General features: G+C 48.7%; 2 protein-coding genes across 6 annotated transcripts in view; both read left to right on the top strand.

Annotated features, from left to right (window-relative positions):
• The window catches only part of LOC114490215 (patr class I histocompatibility antigen, A-126 alpha chain-like), a 223389-nt gene that overhangs the window by 4444 nt on the left and 201610 nt on the right, over window positions 1-17335 (top strand). Inside the window, exon 5 of one of the 5 annotated variants that reach the window (XM_036024005.1) lies at window positions 8865-8893. The exons of the other annotated variants lie outside the window; for them this stretch is intronic. Coding sequence (XP_035879898.1) covers window positions 8865-8878 — 14 coding nt within the window. The 3' untranslated portion in view covers window positions 8879-8893. Of the gene's footprint in view, window positions 1-8864; window positions 8894-17335 lie in introns of those variants that run through there. 5 annotated transcript variants of the gene reach the window in all.
• LOC114493931 (patr class I histocompatibility antigen, A-126 alpha chain-like) overlaps window positions 1-17335 on the top strand; it is a 189334-nt gene that overhangs the window by 110912 nt on the left and 61087 nt on the right. The gene's annotated exons all lie outside the window — the stretch shown is intronic.

The raw sequence follows: 17335 nt of genomic DNA, 5'->3' as shown, positions 1-17335 counted from the left end.
GTGTGGGCTGTGGGGACAGGGAAGGCGGCTCCTTGATGTGGGTGGTCAGTGTGGGCCTCACTGGGGAGGTGGCCTTGAGGGGAGATTTGAAGGACATGAGGCAGTACCCACCAGGATGTGTGGAGGAAGTTCTGTCCAGGCAGGGGACCCTCCCGCGTGAATGCCCCAGGGCAGCGGTGTGTCTGGAGTCAGGGAAGGAGGGGGAGGGGTGGGGGTCAGTGTGGGAATGGAGCAGGGAGTGAGGGAGATGGGAGAGAAGCCCAGCCAGACCACATGGGCCTGGAGGATGTTGGAAGGGCACGACTGTCCTCTGAGTGAGGCGGGGTCAGAGGACAGTGTAGAGCAGGAGGAGGACATGGCCTGATGTCCCCTTTAGTGGGTCCCAGTGGCTGCTGTGCTGAGAGCAGACTTGGGAGGCGAGGGAGGCAGTGTGGACGCAGGAGGGGTCTGTGCCGGGGGCCAGGCTGGGGATGCTTCCTGGGGTGAGTGGCGGGAATAGTGGGTGTGGGGGGATCCTGGATGCCTTCTGAGGGGGACCTGACGGCATTCCTAATGCTTAACCTGGGGCACAAGGGAGAGGAGTCCAGGTCAGCAAACATCTCAGAGGACACAAGCAGAGAGATGGAGTTGTGTCGGCAGAGATGGGGAGACTCTGGAAGCAGCGTATCTGAGGGGACATCACAGACGTTCATTGTCAGAGACGGTGGAGCTGAGACGTCTGTGAGAGATCCCAGGGAGTCGTCCGACTGGCAGGTGGACCGCTGAGTCTGGAGATGGGGGATGTGCGGGCTGCACAGATAGACAAAGAAAATTCCCCCAGACCAGCAGGTGGGGCAGAGCTGAAGGTGAGGCGGGGCTGGCTGAATGGGAAACTAAAGACTCCGAGCTGGCTGTACACCACTGCGGGAGTTACCACGGCAGGAGAAGCTCCCAGTCTCAGATGGGAGAGCTCATTGGAAATTGGGGCTAGAGACCAGAGAGTGAGTGGCATTGTTCCCCCACAGACCCCTTCCCCACAGACAGTTTTACAACCTCCAGGACAACTTTAAACGCCCAACATCTGAATCAAAAGAGTGCCAGAAGGAGCAGAACAAGAGCAAGAAGTTGAAAATTCATTTGAACAAATAATGAAGGAGAACTTCCCCAGTCTGGCAAATGAAATATACTTCCAGGAAGTCCAAGAAGCTCTGAGAGTCCCAAAGAAAATGGACCCAAAGAGGAACACACCAAGGCACATCATCATTATGTTATCCAAGATTAAAGATAAAGAGAGAATCCTAAGGGCAGCAAGAGAAAAGGAGACAGTTACCTACAAAGGAGTGCCCATAAGACTGTCAGCTGATTTCTCAACAGACACCTTGCAGGCAAGAAGGGGCTGGAAAGAAGTATTCCAAGTCATGAAAGGCAAGGATCTACATCCAAGATTGCTCTATCCAGCAAAGCTTTCATTTAGAATGGGAGGGCAGATAAAATACTTCCCAGATAAGGTCAAGTTCAAGGAGTTCATCATCACCAAGCCCTTATTATATGAAATGTTAGAGGGACTTATCTAAGAAAAAGAAGAAAACAAACTATGGAAAGTAAAATGAGAACAAACTCTCAGCAACTGAACCTAAAGAAATGAAAACAAAAACTAAGCAAACAAGTAGAAAAGGAACAGAATCACAGAAATGGAGATCACAAGAAGGGTTATCAACTAGGAGGAGTAGGGGGGAGAATGGGGGAAAGGTTACAGGGAATAAGAAACATAAATGGTAGGACTTCCAGTAAGATGGAGGCATAGGTGGACACACCATACTTCCACGCACAACCAAGATGAGAACAACAACAATTCAGAGGCAGAAAAACAAACAGAACTGACAGAGAATTCTTCTGAATGGAAGTCGGACAGCCAAGAAGTTGAAGTAGACCTGTTCATCCAGACTGGTAGGAGGGCAGAGAGGAGAAGCTGGGCGCGGGTCACGGCGAGGAGAGCAGAGAGAGTTGGGCGCATAAGGTAACTGGGGGCATGTAAGGCATCTGGGGTGTGCAAGATCACAGTGGGTGGACCCTGAGTATGCAAGTGGCAGCTGACAGACCTAGTGAGGCGGCGATTGTGGACCAGGGCAGAGCGAGCAAACCAGGATCCCAGAGAAGGGACTGAGGTCCCACGGAGAACGGAGCCCCTGCCCCCACATACAACATCACAATCTAGTGACTGGGGTGCCCAGCCCTGGTGAACACCTAAGGCTCCACCCCTCACCATAACAGGAGCAACCAGCCCCACCCCCACCCCCCCAAAAAGAGAGAGAAAGACAAGTCTCAAACATGAGAACAGAACAATGCCCCAGGACTCATCATGTTAAGCGACCAAGAGATAGCTAATTTATCAGATGCACAGTTCAAAATACTGGTGATCAGGAAGCTCACAGAACTGGTTGATTTTGGGCGCAAATTACACAAAAAAATGCAGGTTACCATAAAAGAAATGAAGGAAAATGCATAGAGAACCAATAGTGATGGGAAGGAAACTGGGACTCAAAATAACAGAGTGGACCAGAAGGAAGAAAAAAACAACCAAACAGGAAAGAATGGAGAAATAAAAATTCAAAAAAAAACTGAGGAGAAGCTTAGGAACCTCCAGGACATCTTTAAACGTTCCAACACCCGAATTGTAGGGGTACCAGAAGGGGAAGAGGAAAAGTAACAGATTGAACACATATTTGAACAAATAATAAAGGAGAACTTCCCCATTCTGGCAAAGGAAATAGACTTCCAGGAAATCCAGGAAGCTCAGAGAGCCCCAAAGGAGTTGGACCCAAGAAGAAACAGACCAAGGCACATCATAATTACATTAGCCAAGGTAAAAATGAAGGAGAGAATCCTAGAAGCAGCAAGAGATAAGCGGACAGTAACCTACAAAGGAGTTCCCATCAGACTGTCAGCTGATTTCTCAAAAGAGGCCTTACAGACAGGAAGGGACTGGAAAGAAGTATTCCAAGTCATGAAAGGCAAAGACCTACATCCCAGGTTACTCCTCTATCCAGCAAAGCTTTCATTTAGAATGGAAGGGCAGATAGAGTGCTTCTCAGATAAGGTCAAGTTAAAGGAGTTCAGCATCACCAAGCCCTTATTCTATGAAATGTTAAAGGGACTTATCTAAGAAAAGAAGATTAAAAAAAACATATATAGTAAAAAGGACAGCAAATGCACAATTATTAACAACCACACCTAAAGCAAAACCAAAAGAAACTAAGCAAACAACTAGAACAGGAATGGAACCACAGAAATGGAGATCACATGGAGGGTTAGCAACAGGGGGTGGGAGGAGGAGAGAGGGGGAAAAGGTACAGAGAATAAGTAGCATAGATGGTAGGTAGAAAATAGACAGGGGGAGGGCAAGAATGGTATGGGAAATGTAGAAGCTAAAGAACTTATAAGTATGACACATGGACATGACTAAAGGGGGGGATGTGAGTGGGAGAGGATGTACAGGGTGGAGGGGAGCGAAGGGGGAAATGGGACAACTGTGATAGCATAATCAATAAAATATAATAAAAAAATTAAAGAATATTAGAAAGAAATAAGTTTAAATTTTACCTGACAGTAAGTTTCTGAAGATTTTCTAATTCTCTTATAGCAGAAGGAAGAGATGTCAGCTGATTGTCATGTATCTAAAAGTTATTAAAAGAGTCAATATCTTAGTCCATAAATTAGCCAGATATTAGCTTTTTCATTGTACACAATTCTTCAACAATAATCCCATTCTTCTAATTAAATAGCACCGAATTGGGTATTGGTAATTTGCTCTGTGTATAGAAGAGGAAAACGAGTTTGAAATTGATCAAACTGCTGTTCAGATATCATGAACTTATGTCATCACTATTAAATATTACAATTAAAAAACAAAACAAAACAAGAAACCTAAATGGTAGGTACAAAACAGGCAGGGGGAGGTAAAGAATGGTATAGGAAACAGAGAAGTCAAAGAACTCATGTACATGACCCATGGACATGAACTAAGGGGAGAATGCTGGAGGGTTGGGGTGGTAAAGGGAGGAGGGGGGATAAAGGGGAAAAATTGGGAAAACTATAATAGGATAATCAATAAAATATACTTAAAAAGTGAATACTTGGAACATGCTATGGCGGGACTCAGCCAAACGTTCACTCACCCCAGGACCCAGCACGTCACTTCTAGTTGTCACTTCTATACCCTGGGGACATGCACACATGTGTGTGCTGAGTAGTCCAAAGAAATTACTCATAGCAGTGCGATTTGTACAATCTGGGTGTAACAAATGCCCGTGAGCAGCAGAGGAGGATGAGTGTGGGCTGTTCACACAATCGCACCCCGTGCAGCCGTGAGTGTGAACAAACCACAACCGCACAGGCCGTGGGCACGGGACCCGGGACAGGACGCTGGTGGGAGCCGGGTGCAGAGCGGAGTCCGCTGGGGTGTCCCGTCCTCCGAACAGCGGACAGAGCTCACCCACCGTGTCAGACACCCGGAGAGCGGCCCCTCGGGATGGGGGGGTTTGTGACTGAGTAAGACCCAAGAGGGCCCCCTGGGCGCTGGGAGTGTCCCTGGGTGTTTATCCCAGCGCTCCCTCTGTGGGAACCCACTGCCCACTTGTGACTTGTCCTCCTCTCTCCGCGGGTGTGGTCCTTCATGAAAGGATGCTTTTCTGGGTTTTTGAATTAATTCTCTCTAAGCCAACATAGAATGAGTGTTACTGAAAACTTTTAGAAATGCTGAATTGAAATACCCACTGCAAGTTATTAAAATCTAAGGAGACAAGTTTCCGTGATGGAGACAGAAGGAGAGAGTCCGATGGGAGAGCATGAGCCTGGGAGCTGACCCCCAGACGGCCTCGGGAACGGCGGTCAGCACAGGACCAGGAATCACACCCCAGCAGCCCCTGGGAGGGAGGGGCTGTGAGAGATGCCCCTGAGCAGTGCATGAGCAACCCGTGGACAGTGGCTAGTGGGCTGGACGGTCAGGAACTTGAGGAAAACGACCTGGGAGCTGAGGGGTGGAGGAGAGATGTGCTGGTGGACCCCTTGCCGTGGGCGGAGGGGGTGGAGGTACTGGAGTGGGAGGCGCTGCCAGCAGGGGGTGTCTGGGGTGGGGGGCGCTGCTTGTACTCGGGTGGGGAGAGGCCTGGACGGATGGGGTCACTTAGCCTCTCCCCAGCAGCACGGGGCTGCTCATGGGGCCCCTGCACACTGTGCCCACAGGGCGGAGCCACATGGGCTCGGCACCGGGGCTCCCACTCCCCGAGGCTGATCTGGTGGCTGCCTGCTGACGGCCCCGCCTGCTGGAGCAGCTTGTTCTGCGAAAAGAGAATTAAAACCAGTGAAATTAAGTAAGAAGAAAGCAGAGGTGTCTTAGATAAACACATCACTGCAGGTACAGGAAGGATTTAAACAACCATAAAACTAGGGAGAAATTATGTCAATGGGAAAGACTGCAAAGAAAGAAGGTAAAGCAGTTTAAAATTTCTACTTTCCTTCAACTGTATTCGGAATCTATTACCAGTAAGTTCTACTAAACCTTCAAGGAAGACCTCTGGTCCTCTATAGAATACTCAAGAGAATGAAAATTATGGGGAAAGTCAACAACTCATTTGTTAGGCAAGAATAACATCAACCCTGAAGCCACTTAGGGAACACATAAGAAAAAAATGCAAATTGTATTTAAGAAAAGAGATGTGAAAATTCTGAGAAGACATAGCAGGCTGTATCTATCAATGTCCTACAGAACGATTCAACATCGTGTCCAGATCAGGTGTCCCGTGAGTGCAACCCACCACTTAAAGACTGAGAGAACAGGGATGACCGTGTCTCAGTGAGTGGGAGTCACGTCAGCAGAACCTCAGTTTCCATCCGACCCACACTCCTCAGTCACGTTCACTCCGAAGGACCCAGGGGACCAGATCAGCCTCTTTCCCCACGTCCGGGATTGTCTCGTCATGGCAGATGCATGCCTCTGTCACCTCCGCACAGTCCCTTCTGCTGGGCACGTAACACACTCACGGGCCCCAGGGGCTAGGGCTAGGGGTGGGACGTATTTGCACATCCATTCTTCTGCCTGCTACAGCGTATTTGGGGACTCAATGGAGAGGTTTAAGATGTCTAGTTAAAGTCCCAGAGGTGAAGAGAGTACATGGAGGGAGCACTGTTGGAAGGGATTATTGCTAAGGATTGAGCAAATGTTTACAGAACACTTTCAATACAAAGAGATCACTACAGATTCATATTTCACTAGAACATCAGACATAAAGACAAATGATGACCTTTCCCGGTCTCCAGGATGGTGGTCCTGCAGGTCCCTGGGGGGCCTGGATGGCAGCTCTGATGATGTCCTTGGTGATGCTGAGCTCCCCTGTGGCTCAGGGCAGAGACCCCCCAGGTAAGGGCAGAGCTGCTGCTCTTGGAGTCCCGGCTCAGGGGAATGACCCCTGGGGCTTTCCCACGTGGGCCCCACCCACAGAGAGGCCCTGGGGGTCCAACCTCGTCCAGGGCCACGATTCCCACCAGAGAGAGAAGATCAGTGTGTGTACGTCTGTTGGACACTGTGGTACCTGGTGGTCTGGATGGATTTTGGAGGGACAAGGTTCTCACGGGGGGCCAAGATGACATTTCAGGTGCACAGCATGATGATTCCATATTTGCATATATTTTAAATGAATACCGTAAGTCCAGTTAACATCTGTCATCATACATAGTTATCCATTTTTTTCTTGTGATAAAACCTTTTGTTACTCTCTTAGCAACACCTGAAACTAATGTAATGTCGAGTGTCGATTTTAACTAAAAAAATAAAAACCCCAAAAAACAAAAATGTAAAAAAAGACACTTCAACATCAAAGATCCGAAGGGGAAGCGACGGTCACTCGGCCGTGTCCAGGGTCCCAGGACCGCGCTGTGCAGCCAGGGCTCCAGGCGGAGGCCCTTCCACGGAGCCGGGTGGGGCCCATCCCAGGACCAGTGATGGCCGGAGGGCCAGAGGGGGCCAGTGAGGACGAGCTGAGGTTGAGGACAAGAGGATACCGGCTGCGCCCCCACGCCCTGAGCCCCCACACCAGCCTGGAGGATGGAGTGAGAGGGAGTGAGACACAGGAAACACCTTCTCCCCAGGCTGCCCCTTATGCGACATTGAAGTTGATGAATTCCAGGTTCCTGTGTCAAATCCTCATGGCCCCTCTGACCTTCTAGTTCCAGTTCACCACCACAATGACACAGAATAGACCGGGGATGTGGTTTGTGTTAGAATTTGCCGATTGAAACTGATGTGCATCCATATTCCCACGCTTTGCTCTGGGCCCCGTACCTTGTGAGAGAGACCGGACCTTAATCCACTGCTAGGATTTAGACACGAGTAAGCCAGCTAAGACACTGGGCATCTCCAAAGGTGGATGCAAATGCTTCTGCAAGAAGAAGGCGGTGGGGTGGGGGGAATAAAGTAAATCCTGGAAGGTCGGGGGCAGGGGGGGTCCAGTGGACACAGTGTGGGGGGCACTGTGCTGGTCCTTCTTTCGGAATCAGCCCCGGCTGGGACGCCTCTGTGCCCTGGAGAGGGCTGTGGTGTGGAAGGAGACATCGAGTCCCTAGGGCTTGACACCTTTACTGTGGAAAACTCCTGCACAGCAGGGGTCTGGTGGGAGATGGGCCTTTCCTGCTGCCTGGAGGAGGAGGGGGCCCGGTAGTCAGGGTCCAATAGAGTCGGAATCTGGGTGAAATAAGAGAGGGGTCTAAGCCCTGGCTGGCATAGCTCAGTGGATTGAGCGCGGGCTGCAAACCAAATTGTCGCAGGTTCGATTCCCAGTCAGGGTACTTGCCTGGGTTGCAGGCCATGACCCCCAGCAACCGCACACTGATGTTTCTCTCTCTCTCTCTCTCTCTCTCTCTCTCTCTCTCTCTCTCTTTCTCCCTCCCTTCCCTCTCTAAAAATAAATAAATAAAATCTTTTAAAACAAAGAGAGGGGGTCTAAGGAGGGGAGCAGTGGCACAGAGGTGACGTGAGGGACACATCAGAGTAGACCAGCCCCACAGGGGGCCCGACCCTCCTTGTTCCCTGTGCCCCTGATGTAGGTGGGGAAGTGCCCAGGTGGAGCCCAGGTTCTCCAGAGCCGCCCCCTGCAGGGTCACAGCCGGCAGTGCCCCACCCACAGGACAGGCCCAGGACGTGAGCTTCTGGGGAACTGGCGGGGAAGAGGGACCAGGAGGGGACCCTGTGGTCGCACACAAGCCACCAGCTCCATCCAGGTAGGACAAACACAAGTGTTCACCGGTCTCTGAGGTTTCTCAGGCAGGATGCTGGGTGGGGAGAAGGCCCAGCGGGGACTGGGGCTCACAGACCGTGCCGTGTCAACACACTTCAAATTTCAACGTTTACTGAGCACTTTCTATGTGTGAGGCCTTTGCAGGCTGCTAAGAGGGAGTGAGATCACAGACAGACAGCAGTTGGAGGGGTCTTTGGGGACGTCAGTCACCGGTGATGAACACAGAGATTCAAAGGGACTTGAGCTTTAAAGTAGATCTGACCCTGGGGTCTCCCCTGTGTCCCCTTCTGTCACAGAAAGCTCGTCACCTGCAGCAGGACACACAGTGTGGGTAGGACACCCAGGGTATCACTGGTGCCTGTCCCTTCCCTGTCCTCCCTCACAGGGAAAAAAGGGACTCCTCCTCCCAGGAGAAGGTGTCTCCCCAGCAGGTGCTGCTGCCCGCAGACGAGGATCAGTGAGAAGTCAGGGGCACCCTCAGGAGGTGCCACCCCTGCCCCCCAGCTCTGCACAGCCCACCTGCTCGGAAGCTGCAGACGGTGAGGCCCAGCAGTGCGGTGCAGAGAGCGGAGGGAGGTCCGGGTCAGACTGGGGGAGAGGCTGCTCCTTAAAGCAGCTCCAGGGGCCATTTGCCCCCAGGCCCGGGGTCCTCATCTCAGCTGACAGCTCCTGGACTCTAACACCGGCAGCCATTTCCTTTTTCCTAAGATTCCCACTCCTTCAACTCATGTGAGGAAACATTTTTCTAGCTCTCCTGCCTCCCTGCCCTTTGGAGTCTCTGAGCCCCTCTCTTCCCAGCCTTCTGTGCAGTCAGAAGACCAGCAGGGCTGCGGGGAAGTCCCTGACGCCTGGTCTCGGCTCACGCCTCCTGTGCAGTGCGGGCAGCACGCAGCTCTGCAGGTCAGTCCCTCTGGAGCTGGGCTGACAGGCCTTCTTCACATCTGCTCCCCTTATCTCCCAGCTCAGGGGAGGGAACCCAGGGACCCCTACACGGCTCTCCCTGACCCCTCCTGGAAACAGCACGTCCCTTCTCACATCTCACTGTCCCAACAAATCACATGGGTGTGTCTAACTTCAAAGGAGCTGGAATCTCTGGAGGTGGTGAGTATTCAATGAGCACATATTAAATAAGTAATAATTACTCACTGATACGAGAGACATGTGCGGGGGACCTACTATGTACCAGGACCTATGCTAGGCATTGTGGGTAAAAGGAACTTCTACTTCCTGAGAAGTTCACCAGTCACCTGCTGGTCAGGAGAGGACCTCTGGGTGCTGGTGGGGCCCCTTCCTGACCCAGGGACTGGCTCCATGGTGTCTGCTTGGTAAGCACGGGCTGCACATTAATGTCTGTGAATTTCCCACACGTGTCTTCTGTTCACAGGACAAGGGTTTAAAGAGAGAGGTAGAGGGGGATCTAAGTAATTTGGAGCAAAAACAAGAAGCAATGAATCAAGCAGAAACATTGAGTTTTTACAGTGGTTGGAATAAAGAGCATTTAGATCAAATAATTACTAGGACTTATGCAACTGAAGTAAAATTAAAGAACAAGAGAGTGGAATGAAAGAGTAAACAATAGGAAATATAACAGAAATTCAAGGAAACATGAGGACCAGACCCAGATGTTCTGATATCTGGATGACCAGACACCTAAAAAGCAGGGGAAATAGTAAAGGGAGATGAGATGTCTGAGGAGAAAAGAGATTTCAGGGATTAGAGAAAGGTGTAATTATTTCACTTGAAATGTGCTTTGAGTGACAAACAGGTTTTTTTAGAATACATATTAAGAAAACACACTTATCTAGCTACATTACAAGGAAACTGTAAGAACTCAAACCACAAACAAAGTTCTGAACCCTCGCAGAGAGCGCCCTTCCCTGATAAAAGCACGAGAACCAGACACTCGTCGTTCTCATCACCGCAGCTCTCACCGCCTGCGGACTGTGGGCGCTGCTCCCACAGAGGGAAAGGAACTTTCTGTCCCTGAGTTTGTACCCCAGCAAGTGGTTGTTTCAGTACAATACAGAAATATTGTCAAACATCTCAACCTTAGACACTTCACTATTCAAAGAACCACTTTAAAATGCTTTAGAAAAAGCTCCCCCCACAGGAGAGAAACAGATGCAAGAGGATGCTATAAGAAATGTGGAAAATAAGAAAGTCCAAATAATTTAACAAAATTTATTGTTATCTTTGAAAACAGAGATTAAGTTTTTAAAAAAGCATAAGAGAAACTGTGTTTATGACCCAGCTTATGACCCAGTGATTCCACTGCTGGAATTTACCTGAAGAATCCAAAACACTGATTCAAAAGAATTTGTGTGCCCTTATGTGGACTGCCGTGTTGTTTACAACAGCCACGACTCAGAAACAGCCCAAGTGCCCATCAGTAGATGAGTGGATAAAATGTTGGTGGTACATTTACACAATAGAATACTATTCGGCCATAAAAAAAGAAAGAAATCTTACCGTTTGTGACAGCATGGATAGACCTGGACAGTATTTTGCCAAGTGACATAAGCCACAAAGAAAGACAAGTGTGACATAATTCCACTCATGTGTGGAATCTAATGGGATAAAAGGACTAACAAACAAAGCAGAGACAGACTTGTAGACACAGAGGACAGACTGACAGCTGTCAGAGGGGACGGTGTTTGGAGGGCTGGGTGAAAAATGTGAAAGAATTAGCAAAAAGAAAAAGAAAAAATCTCATGGACACAGACCACAGCGTGGTGGTGACCAGAGGGAAAGGGGGAGGGGGAGGTGAAGAGGGTAAAGGGGGGATAGTGGTGATGGAAGGAGACTTGACTCAGGGTGGGGACCACACAGTACGATCTGCAGATGATGTGTGACAGAACTGGACACCGACACCTATATAATTTTATTACCAATGTTGTCCCAATAACTTCAATGGAAAAGCCCCAAAACTGAAAGTGTAGTTGATATCAACATAGCGGAGGTGGAAGGTGGTGATAAAGGGGCAAACAAAAGTACAGCAAAGTACTGGTCTTTTTTGTGGAGCAGGGAGAGTACAGGACGTCACTGGTGCTTAAAGTCAGCAGGGCACATAAACGGAATTATGGACGTTAAGTTTAGATGAACCATTTTATGAGTACAATTAGAACACACAGCCTATATAACAATGGAATCTGGCCTATCATTCAGAAAATAAGAAATGGGAAAAATGAATAACAATAGAGTATACTAAACAAAACATTTTAATAATATGATAGTATGGTTTTAATGTAATGGCAATTGCTAATTGACTGAGTTAACCAATTAAAATGAAGAAACTCTCATATTCTATTTTCAATGAGAGCTAACAAAGTCAAACATAATAAAGGGAATAAATAGAAATGTTGAAAAAATGGGAAAAGACATTTCAGGCAGACCTGAAACAAACATAGCCGACAGAAGAAATCTAGTACCTGCCGAGAAGAAATTAAAAACAAAAGAAAGACTATAATAATCATGAACACACCTAACCCTGGAAATAAAACTTCAAAACATAAGAGCAACAAATAACAGAAATGGGGAAAAGACTAAAAATGGAAAATCTAAAATTTTAGCTGAAGACTTTAACATATCCTAAAAAACTAAGGCTGAAGCAGAGAGAAAATAAACACAGCTTTAGATGATCTGAATAATAAAATTAAAAGAATCAGATAATTAGTGACATAGAGATGAATACAGCCAACAAAAGAGTATAACACACACACTATTTTCAAGCACACAAGGAAAGTTTTTGAAAACCTAACATTTACTAAGCCACACAGGAAGCCTTGGTGTGTTCAACTTAATCAGTGTCACATAGACTTTGTCCACAATGCAACTGTATTCTAAATCAATTTTTTAAAATTAATTAATTAATTAAACATAAATGACAGAAAACTCCATTCTCAGGGAAAGTCTGTGGGTGGAAGGCCGTGCACAGAAGGGAACGTGTAGCTTTTCAACAAATTCACTGGGACAAGGAAGCGTGAAAGTGAATGAGTCACCATGTCCATGAGGAGGATGGAAAAGCAGAAAAACAGCAAAGCGAAGTAACACGTAAACAATAAAGACAGGACAGAATTCAATGAAACAGGAAAAATAGGGAAGATGAACAAAATCAGGTTCTGATTCAATGGAAAGTTTAAAGAGGTTAATAGACCTCTGGCCAGACTGTCAGTGAAAATATAAGAATGAAAAGGAGAAATCATTATACATATGGGCCATTTTAAATGAAACAAAAACTTATGATAAACTAACTCTATGCCAATGTCTGAAATTTTAGATAAGATGGGTAAATTTCTAGAAAGCTGTAGAGGTCAAAACTACAGGAGAAATAGGAACCAAACTAAGGTAACGATCATCAGGGACAGCGACCTAAGGGGGAGAAAACACCTCCCCGAAGCCCCGCCCCGAGCACATGGCGGGTGGGCGAGCCCAACCTCACTTCAAAGACAAGTCGTCCCTCCCCTGTCAGTGCCGCTCTGGAACACAGACATGAACAAAGGCTTTCCAGGTCATTCTGTGACCCTGGGGCACCTCTATTTGCAGAGACAGCTAAGGGCCATGCAAGAGAAGAAAATAACACAGTAACGTCATCCATGTCACTGAACCCAACACTGTGTTACAAAAATAATTTGTTTTGAGCACCTAAGAGTTACCCTAGTGTGAATGCCTGACAATCAGCTTTGTACATTGTAATATAAGTGCCTGACATTCAGCTTCGGACTGTGGAGTATCTATTCAAAACCACCCACCTCAGATGCACACACTGTCAGCTACATGACCAGGACTACAGGCCGGCAGCTTTACCCAGGAAGCCCCCCTTTAGAAACCCTGGGTGGCCTAGATGACTGACTGCTTGAGGGACCCTGCTATTGCTCTAACTCTGGCTCTATGGCTTTTCATTCACCAATAAAGAGTGAACCAGGAAACCCTAGGCCACCTACTCTCAACCCCAATAAAGGAAGACCCTTGGGGGTGTGTGTGTGTGTGTGTGTGTCTCTCTCCTCTCCCTCCCTCTCCCTGTGCAGCCCTGGACACCCTATCTCAACCCTCCGGGGCCTGTCAGTAATAAACCTTGTTTGTCAACAGTCCCCTGAAGGTCACGGCAGAGATGCATCTTGTAATCATAACACGAACCACAAGGGCCAGTCCAGCCACAACACTGGCTCTGCTTCGGGGAATGTCTGTGGGGGGGGGGGGGGGGCTCACAAGAACCGGGCGTCCAGGTGAGGGTTCCAGGCATTCACCACTGATGGCCTCGCCATCCACAGGCTGAGACCTACAGAAAAGCCCAGAGTTCAATGTCAAGAGAGCTAAAATGTGACCCAAAATTAGTAAACCAAAAAAATTTAATTTTAATGTCCACTGATTTCAATTCAATAAATACAACAAAATGTAATAAATTCAGCACGTGGTAAAGATTACAAACCAAAAATCTACAGCAAATATATTTCTGGAGAAATTAGATGCATTCCCTTTGAGATTATACAAAAGGTAGAATGTCCCGTATTACACGTGTGGGACCAGCATCAGAGGTTCTGGACGTCCTTATGAGAGCAGAAGGAAATCAAGGCAATAAAGATTGTAAGGGAGGGAGGTACTGGCTGCAGATGATAAAACCTACATATGGACTAAGTCTGCAGCCTCTGGAGCCCCAATGCCCAAGTTCAAATCCAGGCTCTGAGCTTTCCAAGCTGTGTGACCTTGGACAGATTCCTTCACCTCTCCACATGTCTCTTCCCTGAGTGCATCATGGGAAATAATGGTACAATGTCCAAACATAAGGGAGTGGACACACACACGGCACACAGAACAGTGTCTGGTTCGGAGTCAGCGCCTCAGCTGACCTGCTTCCCCGTGGCATCTGTTGTTGTCTCCCTCTAGTTCAGTGACCAAACACTGTTGAAGTGTCTCTCCTGCCCATCTGGCACACAGAGCTAGCTCAGACTGGTCCTCTGCGGTTTCTAACCAGACCCAGCATCAGAGTTTAAACAGTGGATGCATCCCTGACCAGTAACACGTGTGAAACACCACTCATGAGTAACCCCTATGAACCTTTAACTGCTCCCCCTTAAAGCCCCGCTCCCAACCCTGGATCCCAGGAAACAGACTTAAGCTGCCTCCTGTCTCCTTGCCAGTGACCCACAAATAAAGCCCTTTCTTCTCTCAAAGGCCGGTGCCACGGTGTTGGCTTCTATGTGGTAGGGCAGCAGGCCCTTGTTCAGTAGCTCATGCCTCTCCCCACTGTGTCCCTAATACTCCCCACCTGGGGTGACTCACAGGGGTCCCTGCACCTGGGGGTGCCCTCGGGTCTCCTGGTCTTCAGGACGACGGTGCCAGTGATGATCCCCTCCAGGCCCACCACCAGGCCCAGCACACAGACCACAGTCTCCTCTCAGGTCCCTGGATCCACTCCTGGGCCTCTGGGGCACAAAGGAAAGATGGAGTCAGAGGTGCAAAGAGCAGGACTGGCCTCAGGGGCGAGGCATTAAGAGTCAGAAACCATGAGATGTGAGGTTTGGAGAAAGTGGCAATAAAGCACGGAATTAAGGAAAGTGGATACCAGGGAGAGACGGGTCCTGGGAGCACAGATGGTGTCAGGATGGCGTTGGCAAAGGGAGGGGCTCCTACCCCAGTGCTGGAGGAGTGGCCATCCTGGCCCCAGCGCTCCTCCTGCAGTCGGAGACGTGGTCTGCTGAGGGCACCAAGGTCAGGGAGTGGAACTTGTGGAATCTGAGTGCTGTGCTGGGCGGGAAGATGGTCTCAGCCACCCCTTTGGCCACTGCCTGCCCGTTGTGCAGCCAGTGACACTGAGCACAGGTGGGAAGAATGTGTCCATGTGGACACGTTCAGATGAGAGTGTTGGGCTGACCCAGCTCCACAGGCTCCTTGGGAAACACAGTCACCTCAGGGGGCTCTGAGAGGGGATGGGACCTAGTGAGTCCACCACCTTCGTCTGCATCTCAAAGGCCCACCTCAGGCCCAATATTCTCCAGATGAGGACCCACCTCTGTCAGGCCCACCCTTTGCCCCCAGGGCTCCCAGGTCAGAGTCACAGCTTCTCAGTCTCCTGACCTGGCCTCCCTCGTCCCAGCCTCCTTCTTGGTAAAAGGAAAATGCCTCCCCTGATGGACTAAGTGCCCTGTTTTGTGGACAGAATCCTGCCCACTCTCAGGGGTTCATCACAAGTGGGCATCTGGGTCTCTCTCCCCCGTGTGGCACAGGGACTCCCCCACCCTGCAGGGGGGCTGGAGAGGAGTGAGCAAGGGTGAGCAGTGCCATTTGTGGCCCTTCCGTGGTTGGACCGTTGGACCAGGGTGTTCACGTTCCTTCCTGCTACAACGATGTCAGCATTACCACCGCACCCCCCCCTCCCCGCCGCCGCCCCGAGCATCACAGTCAGAAGCGTGAAGAAACTCCGGCAGATGCCAGACAGTCTCCTTCGTATCCAGGTCCACGTAGAGCTGCTCGTCCTCATCACAGTCGAGCATGAGCTCCCCGGAGGGCCTGTGAGTCTGGACAAACTCGGCTGCACTGACACGGGAATCTGCTGCATGAAGTACAAGAGGGGAGGTTGGTGGATGAGTGAGTAAGTAGGAAAAGTGAACGAAACACAGAAAGCAAGTAGGTAAAGGAGGGTTATTGGCTACATGAGGGAAAAACACAGAATGTGAGAAATGCAGCATGAAAGAAAAGAAATGGGGAAAACAACAAGAGAAACTACCTCTTGAAAACTGAGATTGCTTCTCTTGTCCCTGAGAACGTAAGCATCTGTCACCCCAGTACAATGATAATAATGTTGAACACAGTAATAAGACAGTATTTACTGAGGACTGACCATGAGCTCGACTTATTCACTGAATCTTCACTCCGCCCACCCCCAGGTACAGCATTATTTTGCTTATTAGGGCGCTGACCACAGGGGTTAGGTAACTGGCCTGAAGTAACACGACTCCCGGTAGAAGCAATATCGAACCCTCCCCCACACCCCACTCCCACGGTCTCTCAGGAGCCTCACAGGACCAGATGTGAGGAAGCCACAGAGTGGGGCAGAGAGAGGAAATAAAGATGTTTCAGAGCAGAAAACTGTCTCAATAGTGAAAGAAATGAAAAACCCTCTGGAGTTTTGGTGCTATTTATACACTCCAAGTTACTTTCTTTATTTAATAAAAATGGTAGAGTATGTTACTTTGCTCACAACACTCTCATTTTAGGTGTACGAAATTTAAAAATATTACTATTTACACATTCACAAATTTTCTTGTTGAAAATATGTGTTTAACTGCAGTTGCCATTGGAAAGGAAGTTGTTGCATTTACGACACCTCTGGGACAGTATCTGAGTTTGAGTCGATGTGTAAGAAGCAGCAAAAGGTTGACAACAAAAAAGTCTATTAGTGTTAGTGTAAAACAGTCAAAATGACAGGGTGTGGGGTTGAGAAAGGCAGAGGAGCTCAGGGAGCTGACACTTCGGGGCTCTAACTCCCTGATTAAAGACGAGTCCCTCCAGCCCCAGCCCGTGGAAGACACTTCTCTCCTGAGACTCCCCCAGGGACAGGACCATTGTCACACGGGACTGCTCGGGTCCTCCTCTGAGTACAGTGGCTAGAGAATCGCTCGCCCACAGAAAAGAAGTTGAAAGAAAATGGAAGAGGGGAAAAAACGGTACAGACTCAGCTGTATGGATGTAGTTTGTTCACCTTAGGGTATTTGTGTTTTAAAGGATTTTGTTTATTTGTTTTTAGAGAGAGGGGAAGGGAGAGAGAAAGACAGAGAGAGGAACATCAGTGTGTGGTTGCCTGTCACGTGCCCCCAGGTGGGCCACTGGCCCGCAACCCAGGCATGTGCCCTGACTGGGAATCGAACTGGTGACCCTTTGATTCAAAGGCCAGTGCTCAATGCACTGATGCACACCAGCCAGGGTGGATATTTAATTTTTCTCCTTTTCACAAATTCTTAAAACTGAAGGTCTGTGCATTTTGAAACAAAAATATTAATTTGTATTAGGTCAATAAAACCTTTATTATGAAGTTTCACTCTCCAGGCACCAAGGATATAACTCAGAACACATGG

This window comes from Phyllostomus discolor, chromosome 4 (assembly GCF_004126475.2).
Source record: "Phyllostomus discolor isolate MPI-MPIP mPhyDis1 chromosome 4, mPhyDis1.pri.v3, whole genome shotgun sequence".
Classification (NCBI taxonomy): Eukaryota; Metazoa; Chordata; class Mammalia; order Chiroptera; family Phyllostomidae; genus Phyllostomus; species Phyllostomus discolor.
This window is presented reverse-complemented; position numbering and strand designations above follow the sequence as displayed.